At 44.1% G+C, this 16,910-nt stretch overlaps 2 protein-coding genes across 23 annotated transcripts in view; one reads left to right on the plus strand and one right to left on the minus strand.

Annotated features, from left to right (window-relative positions):
• The window catches only part of MYO1B (myosin IB), a 117,731-nt gene extending 111,989 nt beyond the window's left edge, over nt 1-5,742 (plus strand). For all 22 annotated transcript variants that reach the window (XM_046944053.1, XM_046944051.1, XM_046944054.1 and 19 more), the window contains 2 exons: nt 484-611; nt 4,096-5,742. In XM_046944053.1, the coding sequence (XP_046800009.1) occupies nt 484-611; nt 4,096-4,219 (252 nt within the window). In that variant the 3' untranslated portion in view covers nt 4,220-5,742. The remainder of the gene's footprint in view (nt 1-483; nt 612-4,095) is intronic.
• A 9,312-nt stretch (nt 5,743-15,054) lies between these two features.
• On the minus strand, nt 15,055-16,083 carry TSSK6 (testis specific serine kinase 6). The gene has a single exon (XM_004942581.5). It carries the CDS (start codon nt 15,958-15,960, stop codon nt 15,127-15,129), a length of 834 nt encoding a protein of 277 aa, XP_004942638.1. The 5' UTR covers nt 15,961-16,083; the 3' UTR covers nt 15,055-15,126.
• Nucleotides 16,084-16,910: the final 827 nt, after the last annotated feature.

The raw sequence follows: 16,910 nt of genomic DNA on the forward strand, positions 1-16,910 counted from the left end.
AATTTACTTTGGTGCTGTATTTGCTTCTCTGCACTGTCAGCATTGCTCTGCTAAAATCATTAAGCTGGCATTTGTATTCTGGCTTAAATGGATTTGAGGAATGCTATATATAGTGTCTTTTCATACTGACCACCTTCTTCCAAAGGTTGTGTTAATTGGTTCCTGTTCCTTCCTGGAAAAGAAATGTGAACTTGCAGTGACATGGCCAGAAGAGGGAGACAGAGACACCACAGTGTTGTTGACAAGGGATGGTGACTTTCCTTTAGGCTGAGGAGGAGTTTTTATTATTATCAACAAATTTACAGTTTATTTGAGACTGAATTGTATTTTGAGCCTCAGCACTGCACAGCATCCCTATTTAATTTACAAGACTTATTTGACTGCAGAGGGAGGACTCCTTCTAAAGCATCCTGCTTTGCTAGCATTTGGTGTTTTGCACACTTTAGATTTTGGTCATCCTAACCACTTTTCTTTCTGTTCCAGGGCTCAGGAGCAGCTAGCAAAGGGGATTTCCTGTTCAGCAGCGATCACCTTATTGAAATGGCCACTAAACTTTACCGCACTACTCTCAGCCAAACCAAGCAGAAGCTCAACATTGAGATTTCTGATGAGTATGTTTCTTGTTTGTGTTTCTTTCACAACTTTCCTTCTTGTTTGTGCTAAGAAGTCAAGTATCTAGTGTTAGAGAAACAGAACACTGCTTCGCAATTACTACTTTTCTCTCGACTCAGTGCGTATAAATAAGGATCCGATTTTCAATACTCATCTCTAGTATTCCTTATGGCTCCTGTTTTCTCGAAAGTCAATAGAGAAAATGTCCTTAACATAGTTTCAAGTAGAGCTGTGAAGCAGAAATGCTGCTTGAGAGACAATGAAGAGATGCTACATTTGAGGAGACTCTTTCATGTGTGAAATGAGAGCTTCGCATACTCCTATGAGATGTTTATCAATTAATTAGACTGGACATCGTGTGCCAGGTTCCTGTGAAAACAACAAAAGCACACATAGCAGCAGTGCTAGCAGTGTAGGTCCATGAAGCTCAACCTTTTTCATTCTGATGGTGAAAGATACATTCTTAAAATTCCTTCTTACGGAGTTTCAGTAGTCAGTTGTTGGTCTTGTGGTGTGGTGGTTGTTTGGGTTTTTTTTGCTTGGTTGTTTCGTTTTGTATCTTGGTAGATCTTTATTTCTATTTTATAAATAGGTTGTATCTCAAATTAGAATTTCTTTTTATTTGATTCGGTTCCATATTTTGACGTTAAGTGAGGTCTGAATTTGCAGTGTTTATAATCATGGATTAAAGATATTTCTTTCTGTGTGGACTCGTGAATTCTGTTCCATAGAAGTCCATCACTTAGCCCACCATTATTATGCATATAGTCTGTTGTGTGAAGCACCTCCTGATTTTAGTGGTGTTGATTTAGTGGATTTATTCATTTTTAATAAGGAAGAATGTTTAGAAACCTTTAACATTAGTAAAATAATTTTCTTGCAGGTGAAAATGTAATCTTGTATCTGATTGTACAGCACTGATAGTATTCTAGAGCTCAGGTGATGATAACAATTTGTATCTGATCAGCTTTGAGGGTTTATATAAAGACTGATTTAGCTGTTTCCTTGAAAATGACATCTGCCATTTTCCACTGTTCTGCTGCCAGATGTGATTTATTTCATTTTTGCTGAAGTGAGTGATTTTTTAGCCTCTACAAGAGTTGTGACTGTCCCTACGAAGTTACTAGTTCAGTGATTGCTACAAAGGAATAAACTACTGGAGTGAAATTTAAGTGTGTAGTGCACTAGTCTTGCCTGCCAGCCTGGATCTGGAAACCAGTTTGCTTTCTGAAAGTCTTGTATTTTGGGATGTGTTATGGTTACTTGCTTTGGAGACTAAAACCGATCAAGCGTGTATTGCTCTCAAGTTTATCCAGACAAAATAGTCTTCAGTTTTGTTTATTCTCTTTGAGCAGTCCTCTCTGTTGACAGCAATGCATTACTCTTGTTGTATGCCAGAGTTTAGTTAGAGGCCCAACTAGGAACTGAGGATAAGATGTGGCCATGCTTTGACTACTGTGCACTACTTTTTGGGGAGAGAAGTTATAAAACCAAAAGTGCTGTTGATCCAGGAGTGTATTGAGTCAGTGTTGAGACATGTTATTGGAGCAGTGACTCAGGAGCAGAGCCAGCTGTATAAGAAGATGCATTTTGCCTGCCAGCACTACCAGCACAGTTGTTGGCAAGGCTGAAAGACTTAGGAAAGTCAGAGGAAAACGCAGTGTTGGTGACAAGAAGTGGTGGCTCTGAGACATGCTCCCATTTTTTTGTGGCTGCCTGCATGACAGGGAGCACTGAACAAGTTAATTTTGGAGCCTGTGAGCTGTTGGGCAGGAAAGCATGGCTGTGGGGCAGCACAGCACGGCTGCTTCCTCCCCTGGGCCATGCCGTCAGCTTGATTTGTGGCTTCCGGATGGAGGACAAATTCTTTAAAGTTTTTGGCCCCTGCTGGAGGACATTTTAAGGATGCTAGAAGGGAAAATCTGCTGTTACAAAGGACTTTTTAGGTCAGTGACTGCTGCACTGAGCCAAAAAGCAGTGCTGCCCTGTTCATTGCTTTTAATCTTGCTGTCCCGATCAGTGAGAAGTGTGAGGCTCAGTATGAGCGTGTTGGCTTTTTTAAAGCAATTCTTCAAATGCACTGAAACTTCTCATCCAGTATAAGAAGAAGTGTCAAATCCAGGTTAATTTTTCCTGGACTGTAGGAAGTATCTAAATCTGGATATTGCTGAGGAGGAAATGAGTTTTCCTAATTGCTGAGGCTGTGAGAGCTAAGTAGGTATAAGAAATAAGAGGGCTGCTAAAATGCTGGTTTGTTTTGAAGCATATTTCCAATTTGCCAGCAGGAAGGCACTCTGTGGTCCTGGGAGTCTCAGCTATAAAATAGATTTAACAGCATTTTCCCTGTTTATTGAGATATTCAGAGACACCCTGGCGTAAGGATTCAACATTCACCCCAGGTTCTGCTGAGCATTTGAAATGCTGCTTGGCTAAAGCAGTCATCCTCAGCTGAGTGTTCATGGCTTTTTGTGTGAATGAAGCCATCTCTTTGTGGGATGTGGCTTCTGCTGTGCTGTGCTGAGCTTCTAAGTCACAGGGGTGTTGGTCTTTTAGGGAATTAACAGATGTCTGGCACTTAACTCCAGTTTATATATATGTATGTATTCAGTTCATCCACCTTTAAGTGGGAGAACTGTTTACTTTTTGTACAAAGAATGTGTAGCTATCAATAATTTCCTTATCATATGCTAAGAAAGTAATAAGAAATTGTATCCGTATTTGTTGCTTTTTGGTTTTATATGTATTGCTTTATCAAACAAAAAAATCCAGAAACCACACATTTAATTTTTTCCTTTTACTACAGGGCTGCAGAATCTAGTTTTCAAAGGTACCTAATTCACTGACATATTGTGGATAACTGAAAATAGGGTATAAATAATGGACCAAAAATGGTAAAATACTGTAAATTATGCTTTCAAGTTCCTTTCTAATTATATTACCTTATTTATTAAAAATTTCCAAGGATTCAACATCCAGTGTCATTGAATCATGGAATGGCTTGGGTTGGAAGAGACTCCAAGGATCATCACGTTCCAATCCCCTGCCTCAGACAGGGCCACCAAGCTCCAGATTTGGTACCAGACCAGGCTGCCCAGAGCCCCATCTAACCTGGTCTTGAACACCTTCAGGGTTGAACATCCACAGCCTCTCCAGGCAGGCCTGGTTCAGCACCTCACCACTCTCTCTGTGAAGAAGTTTCCCCTGACATCCAATCGAAACCGTCCCTTTTGGAGCTTAAAACCATTCCCTCTTGTCCTGTCACTGTCTACCTGAATAAAAATTGATTCCCTTCCTTTTTATAATCCCCTTTTAAATACTGGAAGGCTACAATGAGGTCTCCTTGCAGCCTTCTCTTTTCCAGAAGCCTTCTCTTCTCTGGTGTCTTCTTGTAGTTAGAGCAGTGGACGGAAGAAAGGCCTTCAGAAAGACTTCCCATGTGTTCCTTCCACCCTTCACTAACACTCATTTTATTCCCTCTTCTAGGTTTCTGGTCCAGTTCAGACAAGACAAAGTGTGTGTGAAGTTCATACAAGGCAGCCAGAAAAATGGCAACATCCCAACTTGCAAACGAAAAAACAATCGGCTTCTTGAAGTGGCTGTCCCCTAACTGCAGCTGGTGACTCCCTTCCATGGACTTGTTTCTTTGTAATAGTGCAATTTTAGTCATTTGGTTTTGCTGGTTTTATCCCTTTCTGGAGCTGTTGATGGCTAATAGCTTTAGAAGCCCTTGGCAAACCACTGGATCAGTTGACTTTTTAATCTTATCCATCATGCCATAGTTTTAACCCTCAACATGCAGATCTTTACCCAGTGGGGCATTTTTACCAGCTGGCAAGTTACCCGTCTTACCTGAATCATTCCCTTTGTTTAGTGGCCATATGTTAATGCAGCATACCGTAAACCTACATATTAATGATAAATTACTCATATTCCTTAGTCTGGAGATCCACTTAACAGAAGCCATGCATGACCTTGAGGCTTGGTGGCAACTCGTGCCCGGCGTCTTTTATACCAACCCACTGTGGTGTTCTGATGGGCTCCTCCTTTGCCACCACCACTGGAGAAATGGGGGGAGCTGAGACCAGGCACCAACCCTTGTAGCTAACACTAGGACCTATGTAGCTCAATCCTTTAGTACATACAGCATGGGAACATCTAATTCTGCAAAACAAAAGGAACATGTCATTACCCAAGCAGCTACATGTATAATTTTTTTTAGTAAAAATGAAAAAAATAAAATAAATAAAAAGCAGAATTTTCCAAGCAGGATTTTTAATTGGATCAGATATTTGTAATGCCTTTATACAGCAAAAATAAGAATAAAATTTAAAAAGCTTATTTCACTCACAAAAGACACACAGTTTGAAACAGTTTCTGTTTTGCTTTTTTCTTTAAATTGCCAGTTAAGATTAGAGCCTGAAAAACACTGTAGTATTCATGACACAGTACTGCTAGGTACTTAAACTGCTCGTTACCAAGTGAAGGCTTTGGGCCTTTCCTTTAAATATTGCCATGTACAGTGTGCAATAAAACACACATGACATTTTGTGAAAAATTATTTATAATACATTTTTATGTGCAAGAGAGGGTTGGTGCAGCCAGCATAGACAGTATAGGGGTTAAAGTATAGAGTTGTGATGTTAATTTGCAGTTTTTAGAGTGTACACTACAGTTTGGGAAGAATACTTAGAATTACAAGTTCCTGAATCCGAGGGTCTGTATATAAATTGGTATTACAGTAATAAAACTGTTTTAATTCTGTGCTGTTTGGTATTCCTATGTTGTAGCTGTATTTTTGTACTCCAAGCAATTTTATATAACTTGTGTGCCTGATGTAAATGTGTGCACAGAAATACAATCCAAGAGCTACGTTATAAACTTTCAGTGTAACTAATTGCACTTAATCTTTATAAGCCAGAAGCATTAGCTGAAATCCTTAAGAGGAGCTGTGTTTTTAAGGTAGAAGTAACTACTCACGTGAAAGGTTTGTTGAATGTGACCGTTTGCTTTGTTGATGCGAGGACAGTGGAGAAACCATTGTATTTTTGCAGTCTGAAATAGATGAAGACCCTGGGTACCTGATGTGCAGTGCTGGAAGTCCAAGCATAAATAAAGGAAAGAAAAAGAAAAGTTCAGCGTCTCATTACTCTCCTGGTGGTGAAGTTATGTAGCACTACTGGCTGTGAAGGCTCCTCTGTTGCTGTTGGCGCTCCATGTTCAAACAGTGTGCAGCAGCTGATGCTCTGGTATTCATGTTGGCTTCCTCATCAGTCTGGAAAAAAAAAAAAAAGGTTGTTCTGGGTTGCTTTGCATCTCTCTTTGGGATTAAAGTAGATGAGTTTGCTGTAATTTCAATACAAAGCAATTGTTATAGCTGGTTACTTAGAGTTGCTGTTAGAAATCCATACACAGGATGTTGAAAGGTGGGAGTAATAAACAGGCACATTTTCCAAACTATGACAAAATCATAGAATCACAGAATTGTTTAGTTTGGGAGGAACCCTGAAAGGTCACCTAGTCTCACCTGCAGTGAACAGGGACACCCACAGCTCCATCAGGTGCTCAGAGCCCCTCCAGCCTGACCTTGAGTGTCTCCAGGGATGGGGTGTCCACCTCTACTTCTTCATTATGATCCAAATTTGAACCCTTTTGTAAAAATTTTAAGTGGCTGAGTCAGATAAATCGTTTAGTAAAATTTAAAGCATTTCGGATGTTTTTTAATTAAAGATGCTTACAAAGGAAGTCTTACCATCAAGTTGCAATGCAAAATTAGGATGCCTCAAAGTAATTATTCCACTTAAGCCTTAAGAAGGCTGCACATAACTGTGAGAATTAAATCTCCTAAATCCTGTGTTAAGATTCCTGCCTGGTAAGGACTGAGGTTTTGTAGGGTTTGTAGAAGGTTTGTAGAACCCTCTTTGAAGACTTTTGAAGACCTTCCTGTAAGAACCACAAATTTTAAAATGAGTACGAATAGAGGAAAACAATCAGTCAAAGCCTAATGAGTTCCTGTAGTTGTCTGCAGGTAAGAAATGAGAGAGTTTAGATAATGTACATTTTGATGTTTATCCCATGAAATGAGGGTATTGCAGGGTAGCATTAGGGTATTTGACCCAAAAAATGAACCCCATTCCTCCCAGACCCACACACACCCCTTTTATTTTTCTGATCTCTGCAGCAGGTCGTGATAGCCATATTAGTGTCCTTGCTTTGTTTTCTGTTGTTCCATTTCTGGAGCTTTACCATTTTGGCTTTGCCTGTTAGTCTGTATGTTGTGATAGTTGCCGTTTGCCACTGAAATGTCTCATAATGTACAGGCTGAGTGTTGCTGAACGATTTGGATATGCCAGTTGACCTGTGGCATTTTGATGTTAAGATTGAAGTATCTAAGATTGAAGTATCTAGGAAGTATCTAAAATGCAAGGTCAGCTTTTCTTTCTTTTCCTCTGTATTCTTTTATCACCTATCAAACTGAACTGTAAAAAGAAGACAATTACTCCTGTGGTGCTAACCTTACTCATCTAAAATTTTACTTGCAAATTTCCATTTGTCATCTGAAATCTGGGCAAGGAGCCTTAAAAAAAAAAAAAAAGAAAAAAAAGAAAAAGAGAGATTTGTTCCTCGATTTCTTGAGAATTTCCAGGATAAAATAAAAAGCTGTTCCCAGACCTATGCTTTCTCTCTGTCTGTATCTTCCTTACTGGCTTACCAGCTCCACTCCTGCTCCCTTGTGCACAGGGATGAGCTGAGCGTGCAAACTTCAACTTACAATGAGTTAGGAAAGTGTGGGAGCATTGCGGTTGCCTTTGGTTATGATCAGTGATTAAACTGTCCTAAAAGATTTTAAGAAACAGATTCTCTCTGCCCTTCACTCTGTTACTCACATAACTGTAAGATATTGGCATCTGATTGTGAGCTGACTCATTTCCTCATGTCCTCCTTCCCTCCTGCTTTGATGTTCAGTGGTAATGGAGAGAGGTGTATGTCCCAGGTGTAAAGCAGCAATTTACTTTCTTTGGGTTATTTTCTTCCATTATCTACCTCTGCATGCTGGCATCTTGGTTTCAGCTGAGCATACAGCAAATGTTCTGTTTCCCTTCTAACTAAGAGCTGTTTCTAATGAAAGGTGCCTTGTTCCCTTTCAAGTTGCTTTGCTGGCTCTATCAGTATTATCAGTGTTTCCCAAAACTCCGACACAAAGCAAAAGCAAAGCCTGAAACATGAAAAGCTTCTGTTGCTGTGCATTCTCTCCCTGTTCTGTCTGTTAGAAAAGCACTTAAAGCGCTGCTGTGATGAGGTCCCTGCTGGCCTGATGCACTGAGTGGCTCTCAAGCTGCTGTCTGCCTGCCCTTCTTGTAGCCTGAAAGAAAGGGACACAAACCATGTGGTTTTAAACCCTGGTGCCAAAAAGAGGAAACTCATTTATACACAGACACAGAGAAGCTCAAAATAGCTGTGGATATTCTCACCTTAGCTGTTACTTGCCTGCATGCTGCCATAGGTGTGGAGTGGGACCTTGGTGTAACTTTAACCATGAAGGCTCTGGGCGTGATGCTGTCTGATCGAAGCCACCATCACCTATAACGTCTCATTTTTAGTAATGGAGCCCAAAAGTTGTGGATGAGCTTTTAATTGCAATGAAAGGTCTTTGTGAGTGATTGCATGCTACATTTCTTCATGGAGATTTCTTATATGAGTGTGGGCTTGTGATGGCAATTCTCTGAGTTTTCATTAGCTTTATGCAATCATGCAAGAAAAAAAAGTCAGCTGTTTCTGGTATAGGAAAGAACTATTGACTTTAAACCAACAACAGAAACTTACTGTAACGTAAATATATAACTGCTCCCAGCTAACACCCAGCCTGTTACTGACACAGATGTGTTCTCTCCTGTCTGAATGCAGTGTTTAGGAAGTGCTGTTATGTTGACATCATGCAGTGTTTGTTATGTGCTGGGCTCCCAAGCACTGCTTTGTTCTGGGATGTGATTCTTGATCCTTCCCTAGTGGTTTTCTCCCTCTGTTGAGGTGGAGGTAGGATTTCTCAGGGTAAAATGAAACAAATGGGAAAAGAAGGACTGTAAGCCAGGAAACTGTCAGTGTGTAAACGAAGAGGACCACATCCATCCACACATCCAGCCAGGTGGGATGAGGCCAGCACCTCGTGCGGGGGATGCCCTGTGGGACCAGGTGACCTGGGGACACATGGCTGAGGGATCCAGTTCCCTGCCCAGAGCAACAAAGCAAACCCTCCTCCTCGGTGAGCCAGAATTGCTCTGAAGCGTTCAGTGCCATTTTAAGCTTCAGCTGCGTCTTCAGGCTTTTCTGTAGAAATGGGGTGAGGAAACCCTTTCCAAAGGTGACAGCATTTCTTCTTCAGCTGCCAGACCCCAGGATGCTGTGGGTGGGGACCTGCAGTGTCCTCCAGCAAGAGCAAAGCCCTTCTGTGCTACAGAAGACTTGCACAGTGCTAATTCTGGCCCGTGGCAGTACTGGAGGACTCCCTTGGTGTGGCTTTCTCCTAATGCTTGGCTTTGCATTGCCAGATGTTCCCTTCTCCCATGTCACCCAGTGAGTCCCACAGACCCTTTCATGTGAGACCCATCCCTCTGCTAAGGCACAGGGAATTTCTTTTAAAGCAGCATGTAAATAAGAATAAGAAGGAAAAAAGGGATTTGAAAAGGGATTGGAGCAAAATGGGATTCAAATTCAGGACCTTAAAGTGCTCTGCCTTGCTTGAATACAGGGCCACAGTCCACGTACCCAGTACAGTTCTGGTTTTGGTAGTGGGGGCTGCAGGGCAAGCTGTCCTCAGTGGTGGAGGAGCTGCTGTCCATGGAGGTGATGCTCAGCAGCTTCTGCCTGTGATTGGCAGAGGAGAGATTTCCTCCTGCCGCTATGCTGGCTGAACTGTCACATGGCAGTGTTTGCATGGGGATTGGTTTGGGGTTAGCATCATAGCATCTGTCCCAACAATCGCTGCTTTGGCTGGCTGTGGAGAACTCAGACTTGCAAGGCAGAAGGCAGTGGGAACGTGGACTGCTGTGTGATAGCACTGCATACGTGAGGATTATGAAGAGAAATTAAAGAGGAACACAAAATTAATGACTGTGCAAAACCTTCACCCCCTCCAGCTGATGTTAAATCTTAGTTGGCTCCACAGGAGCCTGAATCTCTCTGTTCTCATGCAGGTTTCTACGCAGACACCAAGCTGATCGTTACAGCGCTTCCAGCTGGGATCATAATGTCATTTCCTCTGCTATTTGCTTGGATTCCTTTTTCATATCTTCCCATTCCCTTCTCAGATTTGTTGAAGAAGTGCTCAGTGAATTTACACTTTACCTACCCAGGCTGGCAAGGTTTCCCATGGTGGCCGGAGCCTCCCGCGCACCGAATATAGAGCTGGTGCACACGGCTGGAATGTAGCAGAGGAGCATGCACCTCCTTTCTTGATCTGCTGATGCAGTATTGATATGAGCACACTGCTGGCACTCCTCCAGGCCCAGATCCCATCCCCTGTCCTTAGGGATGTGACATATCAATCACGGCAGCTTGACAATGCCTGGAATGCGCTACCAGCAATGCGTTGTGCTCTGCTTCCAGCAGCACTGTGTCTCCTCTCCCAGCCCCTCCAAGTAAGCACAGAGTGCGGAGGTATGGTTGTAGCTTTCGAGTCTTTGAATCTGCTTCCTACGTGCAGTTGGACAATGGATGTGAAGATGGAAGCAAGAAGAAACATGCTGTTGGCATGCATTGAAAGCTGCCTCCACAGGTCCAGATGTTCTAAATCACATGTGGAGAAGTGTTTGTAGTCAGATGCTGTTTGAAACCGATTGTTGATAGCCTCCTGAGACAGCCTGTGACAAATTGTATAATAAAAAAACCTAAAAATAGCATAGTTATTCCCTGGAAAAGCAAAGTTCCCACAATTCAACGAGCTGGGAAAATTGTTGAACTTTCTTTGGACACAATGTGCTGTTTTTTTGTTCTTCAGCCTTCAATGGGTCCCTGGGCTTTTTTATGACAGTCCATCCTTTTCCTACTAGCTCCGAGGGACGTTTCCGGCCCCTGCACCCATGTGGCAGCTGAATGGATGGTCTCCCCATGTGCTGACCTTACGTTTTGTTCCCCACTGTTCCTGGCTGTTGTGGGTTTGTCATTGTGGAAGAGATTTCCATTTATCTGTGAGGAGAGCAAACTCTCACGGCACATCGTGATAGAACCAAGACAGTCTTGGTCCATCTACTATTGGAAAAATATCCTCACCACCAGAACTACCCTTTGTGCGCTCTTAGTTTGTATTTCTTTGACAACAATTACAGTTTCTGCCTTATTCTGGCATGAAATTGCATTTTGGCAGCTATGTATTCTGTAGAGCTATGGGGTTGACTTGCCAAGCATCTGATGTACTGCTGTGCTCTCCTCTGTACAATCTGGGGCATGCAGCAAATTTGGGGGTAGAGTAAAACCAAAGAGACAGAGCAGAGTACAGTGGAGAACGTGGGTGTTTTATGAGTGTTGTAGATGAAATATGTGCTGAGTTGCAGATCTGAAGTTTGGATCCCGCATGATGTCTTGAGGATAGCATTTGTAATAGATTCAATCTGCTGACAGGCTGGCTCTCCATCCCAAACCACCAGTGCAGTTGTCTCCATGAGAGCCTTCCTGCCAGGCACTGCCTGGAATAGCATGTAAAACTGACGTTTCTTTTTCTTCTGTTTAGATAAAAATGAAATGTGCAGTGTGAGGGAAACAGCTGCAGTCCTCTCTATGAGTTTCTACAACGAAAAAGATGAGGAGCACAACAGCACCAAGCCCAGCTCTGTTTGCACTCATGACACTGCTTTTTTTCCAGGTTCTGGAGCAGGAAGAAGCAGAGAAATGTCTCTCGCTCCCCATATGAATAATGTAAATAAATATGTGTTCATTTCTGGGTTTCCAGTAGGTCCAACTCTCCCACGGGTCCTTCCTCCAGCAATTCCCTGGGCCCATCACTAGTAAATAAACGTGGCTCTCAATGTCAGGAAAGTTAATTGGCTGCATAATGTGCAGAGAGCAAAATTGCTTCGCCCTGGATGGTGCGGTTTGAACCATTTTCTGGACAGGGGAGAAGCTCAGATAGAACGAGAAGCAACTTGTTCTCATAAATGACCTGCTGCAGATGTGCCTGATGGTGTGTTTTAGGTGTTCCAAGATGGGTATCCTCTTAACAAGCTAACAAACATGCAAATGAGGAGCCAAGGACTATCATTGTATTTGAGACAGCAATGCATATTTTTTGCTTGTAATTAGTGAGTGTTGTCTGGTGTCCCCTGAGGAAGGTTGTTTGCTCACCATCTCCAGTGCTAGTGAGCTGCATAAACCTCTTCTCTCCCTAACCTCTCCCTCTCTTTTCCTCTCCTCTCATACCAATGCCAGAGTTAAAGCTAAAGCCAAGTCAGCTGCAGTGAGCCCTCAAGCTGTACTTTTAATTAAGGTTGTAATGGGAATGGCGTGTTGGCCCCCTCTGGAGAACTCACAGATCTGAGAGTGCTGTGTAGCGCATGACCAACAAAGCGGTGTTGCCAGCTATGCTTTGAGAGGGTCAATGCAGGACATGGAGAACAGACAAAGTGACCACACGGAGGAGCTTCTATCTGCTTTAAAATCATTTAGCAGGATAGAGAGCATCTGGTGGGATGTGACCCCTTGGAAAGCTACTCCTGTGAGGAAGCACAGGGCTCTGTGGACTGTCAGCTCCCATGCTGGCTCTGATGATGCTGTTGTTGACATTGTCTCATTACTGTTGTTAAACTGCCTTGCTAAGAGGAATTTAATTTCTTTCCTACATGTTAGCAGGACTTGCTCTTGTTGTAGAGCACGCTGTGAGCTGTGCTGCCCAGAAATACTTCTCGATGCTAGGAAATACAGGAGGCAAACCATGGTGTCCCACTGTCTGCTCTCAGTGCTGCCACCTACAAATTGCTTGGCTCCCCAGGAGGTCTCTTCTGTGCCCATGGCATTTTTGTTGAAGGGTTGTGATCTTCTGTGGCTCGGAGGTCAATGCCAGCTGCTGCAGGAGTTAGCTCTCCCTCCCAGCAGGGCCCTGGGAGCTGCTCCTGGGATGGCAGCACTGGAAATAAACATCTTTCTGCTGGTGGGAGCTCCAGGGGATGGAGCCTGCCCAGACTCTGTAGGCAGCCTTGTGCTGCGTGTGTGCCCTCCTGGCTGTGCTAAGTGCAGTTAGGACATCCAAATCCTTTATTCAGTACTGGGAAAGACCCATCTTCTTTTGTAGCGTATCCCCTCTTATTCATTCATGAGATAAAATGAGATGGATTTGGAAGCGGTCAGAGAGCGAATTCACATGTCTCTCAACAGATCCACGATCTGATCAAAATTCTGGAGACCAGGGAAGTTTTAAACTGTGATGTGAAATGCAATCCTCTTGACTGAGGTAAGGCACTCAGTCCGCTCACTGTCACACAAGAGGTTAAGACGTACCACCTGGTGCCCAGATTAATGTTTGCTGTGAAAACAAAACTGTGATTCATGGAAAATCATGCACATGGGGAATTTCCTGTCATTCGATGTGAAACTACTTTTATTAATTATGCTTGATATAATCAAATGGGTCAAGACATGAAGGTGCTTGCCCCCTTTCTCCTTCCACTGTCTCCGCTCCTTTCATTTGTGTGGAATGAAGTCTGTGTTTCAGGCCAAATGAGGCTGGATTGAAACCACAGAGCTGAACTGTGCTGAACACAGGGATGATGTCTTTGGAATCCTTAGGTCACTGATTAAATGGGGTAAAATTGCTTCAAGACACCTGAGAGGCCCTTGCAGGGATTCCAAGACACAGGTGTCACAACCTGAGCAGATCTCTGAGCCCACCTTGTGGAAACATTGGAAAGCACTTGTGATGGCAGTGCCTCAGACCTACAGACATTATTTGCTGCTTATAAAGGTAAGTTTTATGGCCTAAGGATCTCATTCACTTTTCTGTGTTGCTAGGGAAGCTTTCACATGCACTGGTTCCTGGAGTGAGCTCTTTGGCACAGCTTTGGTGTAAGGTAACAATACCATGGAGTTGTCATCTTCAAATGGCTGCACAGCAGCATCTGGGTGGTGTCCAGGGCCCCATCAGAAGGAGGTAGGCAATATTTCTGTTTCCATCAGTGCAAGAGCAAAAACAAGGCAGGTGTTGGAGATGAGGGCTAGCAGGAAAAAGAGGCTTGAGCCTCGCTGGAAGTCTCACCACTGCAAAATCCACCTCCATGCTTCCTGCATTCCTTTGATTTCTCTATTCTTTCCCATCCCCTTCACCCACTCCTCTTCCCAAGCCTGTTTCCCCAGCCACAGGGCTCAGGACACCCATCCAATCCCTTACTCTGCAATGGGCTTTGCTGCTGTGGTAAAGTTTTATTTTACAGCTGAGAGCAAAATAAATCTTCATTCTGGTGGTGGCAAAATTCACTGTAGCCCATATGCTGAAAAGCTCTGGGCTGGCTCTGCAGCCACATCCTGTTCTACTTAAACTTCTGCTTTTAATAGACCCAAAATGTTTGTGTTACAAAAGATGTTTCCTTCTTCTCCAGCAGATCCACATGAGCTCTGTCCATTTCAGACATCCCCTGGCAGGGCTGCGCTGCGTTCACTTGCAGGGCACTAATGACACTGGGATTAGTGGACCACCGAACTGGAAAGTTTCCCTTTGACTTCAGCTTCAGTGGAAGTTTGGTTGGAACTTGTTGAGAGACAACTTGAAACATCTCATGAAGGTGCATTTCAGATGCCAGCTCCTACCTTTAATTAACCATCTGAAAGCTTGACAGCTGGGATAGACAGCATATTTGGGGGGGGGAGGGCTTACATGGGGGGGAATTAATTGGTAACTTTGTGTGGGATCTGGAAATCTGGTGTTAGATAAGCACTTCTCTGTTACATCTTTCCCTGTTTCCCATTTCAGTGTTCCTCATTGCTATCGGCATTTCCTTCTCATCAGCTTTTTCTTGGCAGAGATTTCAAATGCTGGCAAGAATCAATATCTGTAAGACTTTGGTTGAAGAGACACCAAAACTTTTGGCTTGGTAATGCTATTGAGTTGTCTTCAAGGATTCTGCTCTAAACGTGGGTTTTTGAACATTTCTGTGTGATCTAAAGCTCAATCACAGTTTGGTGATAACCAAGGCTGTTGGTAGAGCTTGGACCTCGCCCCCTTTATGACCAAGAAGCAAACTCTGGCATACGCAGCCCTATGGTGCTCTCTAATCCCTCACTCAACACAGTCACCAGGGCTAGAAGTCAAACCCACAGTAGGCTCATTTATCTCCTTTGTGGAGGGGTTTGACCACCTACTTGAGACCAACTTTGACCACCTTATTGATCACCATGCAGTCTTGCCAGCACTTGAAATTCAATCCCACTCACATTCTGCTGCTCAAAGCGATCGAGAAACTGCCAATGTTCTTTTCTGCTACAGCATTTATTGTACTAAAATGTGACTGCCACACTGGGGTCTCTGGCAAGGATTTTCCCTCAGATGTCTCCTTTCAGCCAGCAGTTCTTGGCCACCTGCCCCGCGCCAGGACGGCGCTCTGCACTGTAGTTTAGCAGCTGGGCGATGAGGGCCTGGCAGTGCTCTGGCAATGGGAGCACTCCCTCTGGGTACAGGACCCCCTTCTTCTGCTGCTGGGGTAGGCTGCGGACATGGGTGTCATTGAAGGGCATGCAGCCGGTCACCATGACAAAAAACATCACCCCCAGGCTCCACATGTCAGATTTCTTGCCGTCGTAGGGGATGCCCATCAGCACCTCTGGGGAAGCATAGGCTGCTGAGCCGCAGAACGTGGTGCACAGGTCTGGGTAGACGTTAACCTCCTTGCTGAAACCAAAGTCGGTGAGCTTGGCCCGGCGGCCGTCGGCAGTCAGCAGCACATTCTCACACTTCAGGTCCCTGTGCACCAGATTGCGATCATGCAGGTAGCGCACAGCCCCCACAATCTGTGCAAAGATGTCCCGGGCTTCAGGGACGCAGGGCATCTTGCCCATCTTCTGCACCAGCTGCAGAAGGTCGGTGGCTGCCGCCTCCATCACGATGTAGAGCTTCCCATCGCACACCTCAATGAGCTCAAAGATGTGCACAATGTTGGGGTGACGAATTCTGCGTAGGATGGAAAGCTCCCGGGGCAGGAATTTGTACACGAAGGCTGGGGGGGCTCGTCGTCGATCCACCACCTTGATGGCCAGGGTGTCTTTGTGTTTGGTAGAGGTGGCTGCTTTCACCTTTGAGAAACTGCCCTCCCCTAAGGTCTGACCCAGCTTGTACCCCAGCTCATTGAGCACCTTCTCACCTGCACTGATTTTTGGCATGCTGGGTGATTACAGTGTGCTTTAGCAAAGCTCTTGTTTTGCTCCCAGGCTTCAAGACTTAGTACATGGTGTGTGGCAGTGGTTGATCGTCACCTTCCTTCTTACAGGTGCCCCGTGGAGCTCAGGACTCACCCAGGCATTGTGATGAAGTAGAGAGTTGTGGGGAAGTGTGATGTCAAGGGAGTGAGGTGGGTCCCCATGATGCTTCAGTGTCCCTGTGTGCCTGGGCACATGTAGGGGGAGAACACCCACTGCTCAATCACAGAATTGTTAGGGTTGGAAAAGATCTCTGAGATCTTCTAGTTCAACCAAATGTTTTACAGTTTTCACCTTTTTCTGCTCTTCACTTGAGTTTTTGAAATAGGGGTTGTCTGACGATGAGAGTTTAAACATCAGTGGTTTGGGACAAGCAATCACACTGGGGACCCATGCCTATCTTCTACAAGACACTGGTTGTATTAAAATCAGAACTAAACAGAGTGGCAGAGGAGAGAGATTTTTTCCATCCCTAGCTACAAGCCATCTGGCCACACCTAAATATTTGGGTTTTGATTACAGTGTTGCAGGGAATGGTTTTCGAGGCAGCCTCCTGACTCCATGAGGCATGGACTCCATGAGGCTTTATCTTTCCTAAGGAGCAGCTCTTGAGCTTCTTGAACCTGGAACTGCACTCCCTCTTTCATTCAAAATTGATGAACATGATAAAAATGAGGCATTCTCTTGCTGTAAGCTGGGGCCCAGAGCAGGAATGGTCCTTCCTCCCTTTACAGCACTCCTCACCCACAAGAACAGCTGCTTCTGGCCAGTGCTGCTTATAGACCAGTGCCTCCCTGTGATGCACGCATTTCCTTTCTCACTATTAAAAGGAGCCTAAGACCACAAAATGTCCGTATTTCTGAATACAAAGCCAAATGCTATTTTTGATTTTTGAATACGTGAAGGCTGCTTCA

Source organism: Gallus gallus, chromosome 7 (assembly GCF_016699485.2).
Source record: "Gallus gallus isolate bGalGal1 chromosome 7, bGalGal1.mat.broiler.GRCg7b, whole genome shotgun sequence".
Classification (NCBI taxonomy): Eukaryota; Metazoa; Chordata; class Aves; order Galliformes; family Phasianidae; genus Gallus; species Gallus gallus.